This window comes from Mercenaria mercenaria, chromosome 6, assembly GCF_021730395.1.
Source record: "Mercenaria mercenaria strain notata chromosome 6, MADL_Memer_1, whole genome shotgun sequence".
NCBI classification, from domain to species: Eukaryota; Metazoa; Mollusca; class Bivalvia; order Venerida; family Veneridae; genus Mercenaria; species Mercenaria mercenaria.
Window position 1 is genome coordinate 18,720,744 of NC_069366.1, and position 18,426 is coordinate 18,739,169.

The 18,426-nt window shown below is 34.6% G+C and overlaps 1 protein-coding gene across 1 annotated transcript; it reads left to right on the forward strand.

Annotated features, from left to right (window-relative positions):
- Positions 1-7,192: 7,192 nt before the first annotated feature.
- Positions 7,193-17,948, forward strand: LOC123549502 (uncharacterized). The gene is made up of 5 exons (XM_045337640.2): positions 7,193-8,187; positions 12,236-12,376; positions 12,618-12,852; positions 15,158-15,406; positions 16,272-17,948. The coding sequence occupies exons 1-5, from the start codon at positions 7,513-7,515 to the stop codon at positions 16,352-16,354; spliced, it is 1,383 nt and encodes a 460-aa protein (XP_045193575.1). The 5' UTR covers positions 7,193-7,512; the 3' UTR covers positions 16,355-17,948.
- Positions 17,949-18,426: the final 478 nt, after the last annotated feature.

Sequence of the window (18,426 nt, forward strand, 5' to 3'; positions counted from 1 at the left end):
TGAAAATCTGCAACACACTCACGCCCCTAACACCAGCTTAAGTGGAATTCTATTATAGTAAAATTGAATGCTCTTCATGATCCTTAAGTCAAACATATGGACAACAATGTCAAAACAAACAAACGAAGGACATATGAAGCACCGCCTTGGTACCCTCAGTGATAAAACACCACCCTCAGTGATAAAACAGAAAGGTAAAACACTGACTCCAAATGTCAAGATCTCATTGCGTGTCTGTAACTCTGATCAGTTCCTTCACATTTCATTACCCCTTGACTTTGCATTGACGCCAGACATGTTAACAACCTCAGGCAATTTAATAAAAAAATACAACATGTTCAGACTGTATAAAATGTTTGAACCATATCATGCAAGTAACAATCCTTAATGTGTCTGTTATATTAAGCTGAATTATGTTGGTCATAAACTCTAAATGTAGGAGGCAGTGCACTTGTGCGTGGATTCAAAGCCTTTGATTAACGACATTATTGCTAAGCAATAAACTTTCTATATTTGATTTCACGTGATACGAGCATATGCCTTTTGACGCATTGCGCATTACTTCAGCACCACTCAGATCTATCAGTAGAATTCCCCATTGTTATAAGTATCACAGAAACAGCCCCGCTAGTCACGGGGAGTGAAATAGTCAGTCAGTTTCATCGTATCGAGATGTAACTATTTTGATTTGTCATTATAAGTTCATTTGGTACAGTTTGCATTTTTTGCATAATCAATACAGATAGACAGCACATTGTATGCAGGAAAACATGTTTACAGACATGTGAGATAGCTATTAGTAATCACGGCTTGCAAGACACTACACGGAGTAATGAGCTTTATGTTTCTTCGAAAATGAAAGATTTTTTAAAATGTTCTTTCAGACATTCTGTTCTTCCGTTGGCAAAATAGTAAACATTGGGCAAACGCTCCAACAAACTTCTCGATTTATTATGACCATGCTTAGTGTATGTTTTGATTCAAATGTTCTGTTAAGTAATGTGTTCAAAACTGGACTTATTTGACCGGTACATTTATCTAATGATAAGCATCATTGATTATACACATCTTGTTTGACAACTTACCATGAAGGACATTCCGGTGTAGGCTGTCATTTAGAAGGACAAATGCCAAAGTAAACAGCTAATCTTTTAGTGAAAGACATGTGTATAGAATAAATTACATCAGATTTGTTAATGCTAGGGCATTGATATACATTTTGTTTTCACCATTTTGATTGGCGCATACTTGCGACAACTCAAATATAAACATAAACGTATTCATTATTCTACAAGTAAGAATTTCATTATTTGTTTGTTTGTTTGCTTGTGTTGGGTTTATACGCCGATTTTCAACAGTATTTCAGTCATGTAATGGCGGGCAGTTAACCTAATCAATGTTCCTGGATTCTGTACCAGTACAGACCTGTTCTCCGCAAGTAACTGCCAACTTCTCCGCATGAATCAGAGGTGGAGGACGAATGATTTCAGACACAATGTCGTTTATTAAATCGTCACGGTGAACATACGCCCCGCCCGAAGATCGAACTCACGACCCCGCGATCCTTAGACAAACGCACTACCTACTGAGCTAAGCGGGAGGGCTTCATTATTTAGTAAACAATATCTCCATATGTCACATATTAATTTACTCTAAATATGATTTACACTTATAGTAAATACAGTTTATCTCCCTTTGACAAACCGCTCTTAAGTATATATTTATATGTAACACAAATATATTTGATCTTTTTTTCAGTTTGGGTTCATCAATTGAAAGATGCATGTAAGTATTAACAAATATAAGAGTACTTTAATCATCTGTTTTGGAGAAAATGGATTTTAAATCTATGTAATACAAATCATTTGATATCAATCATTCATAAAGTTATACTGTTTACTGCCCTGTATTTTCGGCAGGCATAGTATTTCTTTCAAGGTTCTGTGCGTGGCAATGGACGGTTGTTCTCCATTTTCAAGTCGTTTTCAGACGTTGCAACACTATGGTCATACTTTAGCTATATTTCATTGCTGTTTAACCTTTAGCCTGCTGGCGACAAGTGATTCTACCTTTGATACGTGCAGGCTAATCATGGTGTGTACAGTTCGCTATTTAGTCTGTTAATAACCCCTTTGAATAACAAATGTTATTACATACTCGTTTCTATTCCCCGTTAAGTTACACTAGTACCGGAAACGTCAATATTTTTCCATACACTGACGCCTGAATTTCATATCGGGTGCGTGACGTAATTCAGTGTGTTGTTGCACTATTTTTTTCTATTTAGTTCAGTATTGTCAATCCTATTCAGGCTTTTGAACATATTTATAATATTTACATAATATTTATACGTGTAGATGCGTATGTAATAAAAAGGTTATTATCTTTGCATCGGGAAATATGCACTCGTTCTTCAGCGGAAGAATATTGCGTTCACAAGTCGCGCAATATTCCCGCCGAAGAACTCGTGAATATTTCCAGATACAAAGCTAATAACCTAAAAGTATCACTCAAATTGAATCACACAATTTTAGAAATTTAGCAGGGTAAAGGTTAAACATGCTCATAACTACGTAAAACCGCCCGCTTAGCTCAGTAGGTAGAGCGTCGGTCTACGGATCGCGGGGTCGCGAGTTCAATCCTCGGGCTAGGCGTATGTTCTCCGTGACTATTTGATAAACGACATTGTGTCTGAAATCATTAGTCCTCCACCTCTGATTCATGTGGGGAAGTTGGCAGTTACTTGCGGAGAACAGGTTTGTACTGGTACAGAATCCAGGACCACTGGTTAGGTTAACTGCCCGCCGTTACATGACTGAAATACTGTTGAAAAACGGCGTTAAACCCAAAACAAACAAACAAACAAACATAACTACGTAAATTGAATGTTCGTGTCTGTGAGACAAACACGGAATTATCTACTACTGTCTCAAGGTAACTGATAATGTATGTAATAAACTTTGAAACTTTGTTCAAACGTTTTTCATGAGAGCAATACCAATTGCATTTCCTAGCACACTTTGGTTAATTAATACGAGCTATATAAACAAGACAATATGAAATGATTAACGAACACCTCTTTGACTTCAGCTGTACGTTAGGAGTTCTTGTCACGTAATGTGTAGCAATCTCTCTTTTTTATAAGCAGCATATCGCTAATTGTTTTGTTTTACTTTAAGCTGTGAATAGTCTGCACAGATTGAATATCTAATAATTAGTTGTATTGTTATAACATTTCCTCCCTGAGCACAGATCGAAAATCTCTAATTATTTTGTTCTATAGCTATAACTATAACAGTCTCTCCCCGAACATAGATGGAAAGTCTCTAATTAGTATGCTCTTACTGAAACAGTCTTTTCCTGAGCACAGATCGAAAATCTCTTACTATTTTGTTCTATAGATATAACTTATAACAGTCACTGTCTGAGCATGATTGGGAAATCTTTAATTAGTTTGCTCTGAGCACGAATGGAAAATCTCTAATTATTTTGTTCTTATTACAACAGCCCATCACTAAGTGCAGATAGGAAAAAAAACTAATTATTTTTTTATTAAAAAGTCTTTCGCTTAGCACAGATGAAAAATATTCAATAAAGTTGGCAGTTTATGAATGAAATAGATTATTTTTGCGAAGCCCTTTATCACAGATTGTGCCAAACAACAGTAAATTATTCAATTTATTTCAGAGTAACTGGTATCGAGAAAGTGACACATATGGTTCGTATATTGATGTTATGCCACGAGAGGCGCACGTCGGTCAATCGGTAAGTTAAGTGTAATATAGTTTTACTTTATGGACATTGAGTGTTAATGGAATAAACCCCCACCTCCCACCACAAAAAAAAAAAACCCACAAAAAATAAAACCAAAACCAAAACAAAAAACTGAGTGGAGTAAAAGTAATTAGGAGGTAAAATAAATAAACATACCTAAACATACATAAAATAAAGCAGACTAGCCACTAGACTGATAATAATATATTTCTACATTTTTCCTTTTTTTGATGTATTTAATTTTATAGAGACAAAAGCCAGTCTATTTTAGAGATTTTCATAGGGGAATGATGTTGAAATTATCATATTGGACAGAGAATATAGACTGGCTAAGTTCACTACATTTAATCATAAAAATGTAAAAGAAGATATATCATAGTCTAGGAGCTAGTCTAAAAATAAAGATATATTAACATGACTATATTTGTCTTGTTATAAACTACTGGCAATACATGTCTTGTCGTCTGGTTTTTAATTTTTGCGCTCTACCGGTCGCGAAATCTGATGACGCAAAAGGGCACACAATTTGCCAATTTTGAAATCGCTACGGGAAATTGTCAGCGATTCAGAGCACCAACTGCTACACAGTTTCTTGCTCCATTATTAACGAAAAATCTGAAATAAGCTCACATATATGTGTTGTCCGCACCGTGTTCTCACTATTTAAATCTTTATGAGGCCTCTGTCGAAATGACAGCTCCATTTTAACCAAACTAATCGAAGGCATGTTTTCTCACCTGCAAGTCACTGCGTTATAATTTGGAGGTCAAGGCTACTAAACTTATGTTTACCTAGATATGCTCTTTAATCATTTTTAAATTTGACTTGGCTTATTCGACACTAACAGCTGTAAAATGTTTCTTCCGAACTTGGACTCAGTGTTGTTGTATTTTCTGGTCCTCTGGGATCATGGAGAACATTTTATTCTACTATGAAAGATTCCGCTTAAGCCGGTGTTAGATGTCGTAAGGGTCCTTGCACGTTTCATTACTTCTCATGAACAGACTCAGTCAAAGCGAGTCTGCTAACCTATCGATTCGTTACGTTCTGTGCTTCCAAATGAGCTCCGCTTTTTATTGTTTACTGCCTTCTAAGAGAACTACAGATGCTAATACTTATACCATGTCTATACTAATATTGCTACAACCGAAATATTAAAATCATTTGTCTAATATTTAAACATAAATAAAACAACTACTGCTGTTCTTGTAACTGTTACTGTTTGTTATGCAGTTTCAACCACTGTTGATCTTTTTAATGAACGAAACAGTTATTTGTCTGTTATTACACACAAATGTACAAATCCAAGACATCGTTAGATGCGATTGATAATTCCGTAGTGTTACAATAAAACACTTCAAAAAATTAAAACGCTTTTTACTATTTTAATGATACAGATATAAAGAATAAATTATTATGGTATATTTCGATTTTGTCTTTTGTCTAACCATTAAATGCTTTTAAGTGTCATGTGATGACAGAAAAACTCTCCTTGTGCTTGTAATAACTGTTGTATATTTCCCGGCTCTTTGGGATAATGGAGTTCTGTTGAATATTCCGCTATGATCGGTGCCAGTGTACGCGGGGGTTGTTTTTTTTAAAAAAAATAACCTGCTGCACATGTAAACAGACTCAGTAAAACTGTGTCTATTTTTTGGCCGCTTTCTATTCTCCCAAATGTTATAGAAATCTTAAAGGTTATAAATCTTACGGCTGTTTAGATCGTTCTTGGAACGTGCATTAGGCCCGTTATATTACCAAAAATAATGACAGCAACTCAAACTAACTCCAACATAATGTTTTATTGATGATTCATAATCTTTCGTTCCATATGCGGTATAGGAAAAAGTCTCGAAAAGAAATCCAAGTCAAACACTGAAAATCAGGTGATATTCAAGGACAACTTCCTTTAGATTACAAATAATAGCAAATTTATCTGAAATAAAAATAATTCAGCGAAATAATAGCATATTTCTTTATTCACATGCATGCATTATATCATAAAGCAGTCCAAGATGCATTTTGTAAATAACTGCTGTATTTATGAATTTAGAGCAAATATTGATGTTATCAAGTACCCCATCCCCATTTGCAGTAACATTGTGAGTTATTTTTTTGTTTTCCGAATCCCCTATCAATATTCATTTTTTGTTTCTGACTTTGATATACACATGTTTTGTGTTCAACCCCCGATTAACATAGTCTACCAGTATTTGCCAGAAATCTTAAAACATCATTTATTTCTGTTCTTTTTCCTGATATTCAAAGCAGACGAGACGTTTTTGCTATCGTATACAAGTAGTGGATAACACAACATACGGTGCACAGTAAAGATCACAATACGTAATAGACATTACTTCAGAATTCCAGATGCAATATCTCAAAAATGATCCAATGATATTTTTGAGGATTATTTTGTCGGTGTTCCATTTCCTTACGTACTACTTATTACACACCAAAAAGTTTATGTTGGAATTAGTTCAACCCCAAAAGTGAAAATGACCAGTCTACGTAAAAAAACATTTCTATCGTTGTTTAGCCATTGTTAAAAAAACTACATTTGGAACAGTCGTTTATTAATATGTAATCAAATACAATGAAGCGTTAAGATTTTGTCATATATGTTTGGTAATATTAACTTGAAACACTATTTAAAAATAATTTAAAAATATAGGTACACCCGAGACTGTAAAACAAACTATTTAATAGTCGAATCTGGATATAAATATATTTTGGAGATGTATTTTGCCAAACATAATCTAGTTTTCGACCATATATATTTCCAGTTGTAAAATGTGCTTACATTTTCATTTTGAATGATATTTGGTTGATTCAATGACAACAGCCTTTTATGCATTTATTAAATAAAATACATGGCATATTAAACTTGCATTCAATTTGACTTTACGTGGATTTAATAGACTCATCCGTATTTACACTTGATCTAAAGGATGTATTTAATGTCTTCTAAATTCCTTTGATATTCCCCGGTTGCCATTGACTACCGTATACACAACTTGTATATGACTTCAAGTAGCAGTTGCATAATAAATTACATACTATTTACAAGTCTGTAATAAGCCCAAGAAGGGCTTAAGGAAACAAATAAAGTAGTTGTTACTATTCATTTTCTGAGTGGTTTTCTTGTCAGCGACAAAGAACATGTACTCTGGGACTAGTGGAGGATGATTAATTACACTTGTAAAACATTTCGCGATATTTACACTGATTTGCTTTATGTATTAAGAAACATTTAGTGTCAGTGTTAGTTTTATTGCTTAAACCATTTGAAGAGAAGACCATAGTGCGACTTTTTAATACGTATTTATGCAGTTAAAGAGGTGGTTACATCAAACGTGGAACACCTGAATATTCCTGACACCTCTTCGAATTATTTGGGGAAAAAGTGAATCATTTTATTCATTTAATTAAATATTTATCATTTGTGACACTAAGAGGTGGTTATGTCAGCCAACGCTCCAAAAAGCTCAACAGAAATATATCAGCTTTAGAACGTCAGTTGAAATCCATTCATTTTATATTTACTCAAAACTAATTAACTCTTTTCCAAAATAGGATATTTTTTCTCACACTGAAATATATACCAAATAAAAAGAAAAATGTATGCTTTTATGATTATATGAAAAGATCATATTATCTTCAATAAATTTTTATTCGCACTTAATAGATCTGTTCAATATAGTTATTGATCGTATTGCCAATAAATCACTTTACACTATGGAAACTGAGCGTCATTCTGGTAATTCACATAGATTATCGGGCGTGAGAAGAGGTTTGGAAAATCTTAGTGATAAGATAGACATACTAAACACAAAATTTGAGACATTAAATCTAAGAGTTAAGCCTGTAACGGGAAATCGTGAAATTATGTATAACCCCATGGATGTTAAAACACAAAGGCTATTGGAGCTTGAAAAAAGAAATGAATTACATTCACGTAAACTTAAATTGCTTCAAAAAGAAATAGATCATGTTCAAACAGAGAATGAAATGATGATGGGACAAATGTCTAAAAGAGGATCTCCTTATGACCATTATATGCAGAACGAGCCAGGAGACGTTTATAATGACAAAATACAAGACGAAAGGATGTTTAAAGAAATTAGAGATTCAGCTAGCAGACAACCGATAAACGATGATCCAAGACCAAACGAAGAAATCAATAGAGATATAGCTTCGCCAAAGAAAAGAGAAGAGGATCTAAGAAGTAACGGAAAACAGCTTGAAGATAAATATACCAGGCTTGATCAGACAAATGCGAAAGGAAAATCACAGGTCATTGATGACGAGGAAGAGCAGTGGCGAAGAAGAGCTCAGATATATAGTTGCTATGATACAACTGCAATTAATCCTCAAAATTGGAAACCCAAACCAAAACAGAATGAATTTGAGGTAAGGGATATTTCATAAAATAGTTACTTTGTCCAGAAGCCAGTGGTGGAATACATGTACACGGCACAGGTTTAGATATAAAAATCTCCAAAGAGATATTTTTCATTTTTAAACAAGAAACAGTTTTGGTAAAGATATTTTTAAAGAAATGGTTTATGCTCAAATAAGAGAGACGAAGGGGAGATAACAAGCAGAAAACTCAGTAGGGTTTATTTTGTATTAACTAAGATGAATGTTGTATAATGATATAAACCGCTAGTGGCAAACGACAATAGATGAATTGTGTCAATGAGTCGTTACGGACAAAAAGTATAGCGTGCAATACTGATACTTATGAAATATCGTGTAGAAAATCGTGTTTTAACGTTATTAGGGTAAAAGACGGCAGTTACGGACAGACGAAAACTTCGGACACTAAACTGTTTATATGTTATAACTATATAACTAATAATAACTCGACTATATATATGATCCTGCTTTCATTTTGAATACGAAACTATTAATTGGTACAAAAATCTAGAACATTTTCTTATGATTAAATCAGGCAGGCCATCCACTTATATATGATATCTTTATTTGTCTTAAAGATAGGATATGCTCAAATATGCATACCTTAGGACTGTTGTACGAACGTTATAATAATTTACGCGACATATGTGAGGAGGACCAAAGCATCGTTTGGGTGGCACATTCTTATGCCTTAAAAGTTGATGACCGTCACTTGCTTGAATTAATAGAAACTGTCAAAGAATAATCACTTTAGTGTAATTTCTTAAACGAAAACAATTGACATATTAAATGTTAAATAAAAATATGTTTAACAGTCTTTTTATGGTGACCAAAATGTTATTTTTTTTAAAAAGTAAAATTGTGTCCGAAATTCCCCACTTCTGTCCGTACTTCCCCGTTTTTACTCGATAAAAAGTTTTGTATATTTTCGAAATAAATCAATCATAAAATCAACAACAGGGAACCAGTATAACCTCCGTCATATGTGATAGTTCCCGGCTAAATCAGGCCTACACTCTACAAATACATAGACGAAGCGAGACGGATGACAAATCTTCCTCATAACAAAAAGTGTCCGAAATATGAGTACTTTACCCTAGTACACGAAAAAGAGGTTACACGACTGTTGAAGAATTTGTGAATTATTCTTGCGACGTACAATCAATTCTGAGTGTACTGATTTAAGCCAAACACCATTTTGCGATGCATTATTTCGATTCTAAAATGTCCTTTATCTAAAACAGAAAATAAAATATGGTAGCGCCCTTTCTTTGTTGCAACTAAAACATTGACGTCATCACACGTCAACGTTACGTCATTTTAGCGTAAGCGTATGTTAACAGAAACGAGCATATTAGAATACATAATTGTTAACAGTTATTTTAGCAAAATGTAAAACCGATTCTGTTTATTATCCATTGATAAATAACTAATGACAAATGAATTATAAAGCCTTTTAAACATAGAACATGGAACGCATGTTAAAGCCATATTTTGATATTTTGTCGTAACTGATATAGAGATCACCACTCATTTGAATTTATTATTGATAATATTTATCGGTAAAGATCTGACAAGATTTTGGTAGCTTTATTTATATAGGTCTATAAACTTTTACAAGTAAACAAAATTCACAAAAGCGGTAAGATAAACACAATTTACAAGAGCTGCCAAAAATAATCAAACTCATTTTGTCAAAAGATTCCTGAACACATCAAGGAGGTAAAGTCTATTGTTACAAAAGAAAAATATCGTTGTAAGAAATCTAGTAAAGGTCTAACGTTCTATTGTTGTTATAGCGAGGTATATTGTTCAGTACAAAGTTGATGATAATACGATATGTAGGCCAAAAAAAAAAAACACTGGGCGAGACATTATTCTTATTTTGGCATAAATAAAACTAGATTTTGTATTTGATTTTAATATAATTTAAGGCAAATGTTTTGAAAACATGTCAAGATAAGAGAATATTTACCAATATTCAGTCATCAGTTATAATTTTATCGTATCTACTGTAGAACTGTCGAGAAATTCGAACTGTGGACCAAATTGATATGACTTGTTGAATGAGATAAACTATTAATTATTGTAATACTATTGTATTCATGTACATTTTAATACACTTTTTTCTCTGCAGGCATTCTAACACCTAGATTTTTTTAATTAAAAAATAGGTCAGAAAAATAAGTCTTTGCCAAACGATCTTAAAAATAATTTGTTAACCGTTTTCTGGTATTTACAGATAATTATGTGTAACTATCCCTTCTGTTTTACACACATACTAACGTATTCATTTTTATCATTATGTGAATATTATTAACAGGTATAAAGCAATTAAAGGCGCAAAAGTGAACTCAGATAGATTCATTTATGAATGTAAAATACAAGAACAAGTATTCAGTAGACAGAGTCACGGTCTCAGACCTCATCCTCCCAAAAACAACAAAAAAACAATAAAAAAAAACAACGTAAAACCAAACAAAAAAAAAACCAAACAAAAAAAACAACAACAACAAAAAACACGTGTTCATGCGTAAACGAAAGACATATACTCATAAAAACATAGACAAATTAAAATAATTAGACAACACGTACGAATCAAACATATTAAGGAACATCGTGGGGGACTACCATTGAATGGCCGACTAGGGAGCTTAAACCAGTTAGTTGCGCTCAAAGCTACTGCGGTGCAGGTTCCTGGGCAGTGTAAATAAACTTATCCCCGCCAGATTGAATCTGTAACATGCGTACGGACGAGTGATTCGAAGTCAGCGGCCATAACCACTCAGCCATGGCGGCACGTAAATAAACCGTCTTACCTGGGGTAAAACTGTCAGTCAAAATATTACCGATTTTCTACGGTAATTCCCTCAACTATGTGAGCCCAGTACACAAAAACAATACAAATGTATGTAAAACATACATACCCTTAATTTCAGACTGACACTCTGATGTTATCGACTAGACGTTGTCACATGTCTCTCAAGCGCCATCTGCTTGAATATAGAGTGGTGTGTGTGAGCCACATTGAAATATACATTTGTCGTATTAGCTTCGGTCTGACGGCCTCGGCCAAAATGACAAAGCCAGTATCCGTTCATCGAAATTAATAATATAATATCATGAATCATCTACATGCCTATTATACATTTAAAAAAGGTTTAATGATCAAATATCATATGCTGAAAACAAGTCCTAAGTATGTTTTCATATTTCATGATAAATGGACACTAAAAGTAGTCAAAACTACAAAATTTCACAAGTCACTTTTATTTATTACCATAATTGTGTGGCAATTGGTCTGCTGATGCGTCAATTGTGGTGTGCTGTGTGTTGTGTGCTTGTCACCTTCCGCTTTCAGCCTCCACCGCTGGCTAGCCTTCTGGTGAAAAAGGAGCCGAGTGCGTAAGTCTTCCCTGCCAGTACATAGCCTCTCTGCAGACAGGCCCTTTTGCAGTGCCTCCGAGTTGGTGCCACACGGTAACTGAGCACCTTGCGGCCTCAGGCAGAACTGCAGGGGACTCGGAGTAAGTCTGCCCCCAGACATGTGGCATGCCAGGCCCACCGGTGTGTGGACACGCCCTGATGCCTATGAACAGACACCCAGCTATGGAACAAATAGCTCCTGTGTTCCCAGGATAGGGTTTTAACTCGGAACTAAGGGTGAGGTAACCCCGAAAGAAACCTAGAAAGTTGAAGACAGAGGTGCTGGGCCATTGGCACTCTCTTAACGAACCACAGCACCATGCAATATCGCTATGACTGCACAGCCATCCGGTATTTATTACCAAAGTTTCGGTTAAATTACTCCTCCTCATGGCACAGTATAAATACTTTTTATTACCACATACATACGATAATCCTTTTGATAGCACACTCGGTTGGTTTGAAAGTTAATACAATGTGCAACATCCCTCGCACTCCTTAGCATCGGCTTAAATTGAACTCTGTGATACATAAACACTGAATGGATTCCCAATATTTTAAAGACCATGAGTCCTTAATCTACCATTAGCGTTTGTTTGTATATATTTTTCAGACTCATCCTTATCCGGGTGGATTCCTGATCATGCGCTTTGACGATGAAGGGTATGACGTCGCCAAGGTGGCATTGAAAATGCAACAGTCAATATGCAGATATGCAGGGGGATATTTAATGGGTATCGCCAGGAAAAATAGAGTAGGTATCAATGAGGGAAAACGCAATTGATCTATTCATCAGCATAACGCCTTATCATTTAGATATGTAAAACATTGAAAAGAAAAAAAAGCAGGTTTATGTTGAAATACATAGAGTAAAGAAAATGGTAAAAAGAACATTGACGAGCTTAGTAAATGGTATTAATCTTTTCAATTCGTGCCTGATAAACAAGTTAAACCTCTTGCCATATTCTTGTCATATAAACGCACTTATTTTCTAGATATTTGTGTACGAAAATGCACCAAGCAAAGTGCAAAACTGGTCAATTTCCAGGCAACAACCATACAAGGACTGTCTTATGACGGATCACGCGTTAGCAATATTTTGGTTTACAAGGAAGGAAGCGGCAGAATATTTCTTCGATAACAGTCATCATAATCGATTCAGGGAACCTTGTTTCCCTACGCCTAATGGACACGAAGCATTCTATGTTCCCCTCTTGGAAGCGCCAACAAGTGAGTATTGAAATCTTATACATAATCGTTCACAGTACACGAGGGCATTCAATAGATTCTGTCAGTTATGATATATATACAGTTTATTCAATATGCAGTCAGGAAATATGCACATTACATAGGTTAACATGACCCATGACCAAAACTTGACAATTAATAACACATTCTGAAAAGGATTGTCGATGGCAGAAATATGCTTAAAGAGTATAAGTACACGCAAGAAAAATACACCTAGCTGTGACAAATAATAAAGTTTACCTAACAATTTCAAAGTTGTGACAGGAGACTATGTATTTTAGTTCTAGTACGGTAGAAGTACAATCAGAAAAAAATGTAAAAAAATAAATACTGTCAGCGTATTTATGGCTACTCTGAGGGTTAAACAAGTAACAATCAAATGCGCTATATATACGAAAACAGGTACATTTCTTATGTATATTTGTTGGTGTTGTAATACAATCTGAAGACAAATTAGAAATCACGACTTAAATTAAAATTCGGATTACTTCACAAGTGCAATTTAATGCTATTCATGTAGAATCTACATGGCTTTCATACTGCGGAATAAAGTACGAGTTTTCGATCAGCCTAAGCTAAGAAATAAAAAGGGATAATATTCGTCTGCAAAAAAGTGATAGTTCTGACAGGTTTATTGCTGCATCAACGCAGTCAAACTTTGACGTTATAAAGGCAATGGTAGACAAAATTGTGCGTTATACTGTGTGTATATTTTGTGTGTATCTCATCAGGTACTGTTCATCATAAATGTGGGTGTTAGTGCGTGTGTATTTGGGTTTAATGTCTTTTTCAACAATATTTTAGTAATTTGTTTTGTCTGTTTGTAGCAGTTATACAAATGACGGTATCTACTTGTAGCCCAACATTATAGTGTTGCATCACTGGAATATCACGCCATAGACACGTGACATGATACCCCACCCAGTTACATTATACTGACACCGGGCCGACCAGTTCTAGCACTATCCTCTTGATGCTGAGCGCCAAGCGAGGAAACTAATAGTACCACTTTTACGTCTTTGGTATGACGCGGGGCCAGGGAACGAACCCACGACGTCCCGCACTCTGGGCTACTACCTAGGCGGTAGACACTGTTCATCATACTATTGCCGATTGCTTACATATATCTTGAAAAATAAGCTAAATGGTCTCCGTTAACTGACACCTTACCAAAGGCTAAACTAACGGGAGAGGAACTGGTATATTTCTTTAAGCCACAACGACACGTTAACAAGACTAAGACCAAGCAAGGCAAACACCCATGAAACAATTTGCAAGCAATGTAACACTAGACACTTTCCATTCACAACGCCATTTTCAGCAAATGAATAGTTAGCTACCGATAGTCACTTTTTGATTTATAAAATCTTCTCTGTATATTCTGACGATCTTCTGGCTTGATAATGTATTTTTGAGAGATAAAGGGACATAATTAAAAAAACTGAATAGTCTCAAAGTTTTCTTGAACGAAACAGGGTCAGAACAATGTTACAAAAAGATATAAGAATTGAAAAAGTAGCTATAATCAAACTGAGGTATATTTTGAAGAATTGGAATAAAGTTTTTCATCACGGGTGGGCACCTGGGTAGCACTTCCGACCTTCCGTAAGCCAGCGTGGTTACTTCTTCACATGTAAAAGTCAACGCCCCAAGTGAGGCTCGAATCAACCCACATCGGTGAAGGGCAAGTAATTCGAAGTCGGGGAACTTAACCACTCGGCCACGGAGGCGCCATGTGTGCATTAAAAAAAGGAATGCAAAGCATGAAAGAAATAGATATATTGCTTATTGATATCTGCAAATATCAGGTTTTAAGGAAATATAAAATATTGCTAAACGTTGCATAAACCAAAAGCGAGTCAGAAGTATTTCATTCATGCTTGTTCCATCAATTGTGTAACGAGTGTCTGTCATGTATCATTCTGTCTGCTGAATGTACACTAAAATGAATAATATCAATAGAAAATTGTAATATGATTAGTCATGTAATAAAGTAATATCAAAATTAAAATTGTCAATTTTCTTTTAAAGTTTTGCATTATGTTCTTATAGAATAAGCATTGCTTTATTTTCCTCATTCATCTCGGTCAATATTGTAATTACTTTGAAGGCAGTTATATTTTTATTCTCGTTTCATTTATTCCAGACATGTTGGCAAGCATATCGTCCTTAAGTTTACTTTTCTGTTTCTCTGATTCTAGATAAACTTTGTGTAGAGTTTGCCGTTCACAAATCTGTTTAGCAATTACGTTCCAATCTTTCATATCATTTTTTTTTCTGCTTGCAGAAGAACTCAATACATTTTTCTGCCTGGAATTCCTAGATGCAAGAAAGTATGACACAGGAGATTTGTCTCAGTTTGAAGGAGAAGTAAGGGAAGATATGTTAAAATTTTTCCCAAACTGCCGTCCAATGTTTGTCTCATCACAAACAGGTCGTGTTATTCTCAAACCGGGAAATCTAATAAGCCCATATAGTAAACTGTACATCAGTAGATTTGAATCACAGAGAGACGTTGATCGAATCTGGTCATCAGGTAACAGCATTTTAATTGTTATCCGCTAGAATTTAATTTTTTTACAAAGATACATCTGTTTACTTTGTATATTATGTTTGCTGTACCACGAGTATCTTGTGAGAAATGTAAAATGGTGAAGTTACAAATACCATGTTAGTAAGATGTCGTTGTGCCATTGAAATGATATCTAGAAGCTGTTTGTGACCGAAAAATGGTAGACACATGTGAATTAGAGGTATTTAAAATACTTATATAGTTTATAGGGTATATAGCAGTAATTCGTTCAAAAATTGTGTAGTCGAAAAAAAGGCCCTAATAAATAGATCCTAATAATTCCAGTTTTAGCGCATTTGCGCGTACACCGGGCCAGATGGACATTATTTTACTCTAGGAATTTTACATACTTGCATTTTACATAAAAAAGACACTTTTATGCTTATATTCGCATGTTTTCGAGATTTTTACTCGAAAACGATAGTAGGGTGTTTATTCTGCGACCCGCTTTCTGAAATGCGGCAATATGAGGGTACCTGACGTCAGTTGAATTGCATTTCACAGCATATTGTTCAATACCTCTTTTTCTTTCCGTTTTCTTGAAGCAAATGTATGGGTGTGTTGGAAAATAGGTCTATGGCAGAGTAAAAAAATCTAGAAACTGTACCAAAATGGATCAGAAGTAGCTGAATATTATATGAAAACAAAGAACAATTTCTTTGATTGGTATATAACCTTAAAGGTTATAGCACTGAAAGACAATACCTGATATTGTTTGAATGAATATTTACTTAAAATCCAAAATTGTTAATGTTTAATGTACATATCAATTTAAATTCGCTTTAATAGTGATTCATCATGCCGATATTGTAATCCATTTATTTTTCAGGCATGATTGCAGCGTTGCGGAAGAAATGGAACCTAACTGGGCCTATAAATGCATACGCGTTTACGATTGACATTGCTTTCTGATGAGATTTCAAGGGAGATAATTACGGTGCATATAATTCAGATGTCTTTAGTTTTTTACCTTGTTCTGAAAAGGTATTTTGAAAGTGTCTGGAAGGTTACATATTATTAATTAAGCTTTATTCAGACATTGCACTACATTATATGAAACAAGTAGAAAACAAGAATTACAGGCTTAGCAAAGTCTAATACAGTACATGTAATGTCCCTAACAGTTATTTTATCGTTAGACTGCTATCATTATTTGAGGTTCTGATGCAAAGGAGTTATACCACGTGGGTTAAATCTTAACAAATGATTGTATTAAAGAAAATTTCCTGAGATATATCATTTTGAATCTAACACTTAGTCTAGATAAATTAACCAATGATCACTTTTCTCATCCTTGACGACACTAAACAAAACATTACCTGTTTCGTATCATATTCTTTTTCGGTATGACGTTTTATGCTATGACGTATTTAGTCTGATGTATAATGTCATAATATATGATGTCACATTTTCAGTTTGCAAAGTAGGAAAACAAATTGGCTTATGTTAGTATGCATGTACGCTTGAAGCTGTGCTTATTTCATATGTAGAAAGTATCTGATATATATCTTTTCCTATCAAATATTCTCATTTTTTGGGACTTAAAATTGTGAATATCGATTATAAATGCAAAAACAATCATAAATACAAAACAAGTGCTGTGTTACTATACAGATAATGTATATTTACCATTAAAGTATGGGCCGCACCATGAGAAAACCAACATAGTGGCTTTGCGACCAGCATGGATCTAGACCAGCCTGCGCATCTGCGCAGTCTGGTCAGGATCCATGCTGTTTGCTTTCAAAATCTATTGCAATTAGAGAAACAGTTAGCGAACAGAATAGATACTGACCAGACTGTGCGGATGCACAGGCTGGTCTGGATCCATGCTGGTAACAAACGCACTATGTTGGTTTTCTCATGGCGCGGCTCATATTAATTCAGGCACAGTTAATAGCTTTTTGATATTTAGATCTTTTTTCGAATAGATTTTATTAAAGACATAAGCGAAATCATTTATAGAATGTATAAATAACTAAGTCATTTTCCGAAAACGCAGATGAGATACAAATACTAGCAACGAGATACAAATATTGCAAACTATATCATGTAAATACCAGTTAATAATTTAAAAAGTAAATTATGTGAAAAAAAGTTTGTATTATAATGTACGGGACGCTTGTTTCATACTTGAATAAACCATCAACTTTTTCGTGCGCTTCAATCCAGCTGTTGAAGTGCAAATACTACAATGCTAAGTAACAAATGAACTGGAGCTCAGTTATCTATCAGTCTCAAAACAACGTGAACAAAAACGAATCAATCAGTTTGCAAATTAAATCATGTCGACATGAATGGATCTATGACTAAAGTTATATGACCATTTCCCCGATCGCGCATCTGCCATAACTATGAAAGTTTCTTTCGCACGTTTTAGAGGTGTATAATTAGGTAAATGTAGACATACATGAAGTCATGATAGATAGATATTTATAATGCAATTGTTAAGTTTAGATTATCGTATTTTGTTTCAATGTTTTAATACAATAAATATATAAGCTGAGCCATTTGTGTTACCTATCAGTTTCTTCTAAACACCTCTATCCATATTATCAGGTAAAATTATAAAACATTTGATTCAAAAGAGGTTATGGTCCGACTGCTTTGAGACACACTGCATGTTTTTGGTGGTCAGCCCGTTTACAGTTGCATGTGTCTAACGAAACAGGTGGCCAAATTCAAGGTAAGGAGTTCTTAAAGTCCACTGGGACCGAGCTGTTTTAATACTTGTCTTCTTAAATGTTCCGTCAGGCCCTTAAAATGCATTTCTCTTGTTGCTATAAATCTGAACAAAACATTGTTACCATTACGTGTTTTAACGATTCGCATAGCGGGGATAACAGTTCTTTACACTGTCCTGTGACTTTTGAACATGGTGAAGATTAAGAGCGATATTTGTGGCACACCATTACCCGGTTTAAGCTCCCCAATGAGGTTTTGCTAGGTAGCCAAGTGTGATTATTTTTTGTTTTGACACTGTT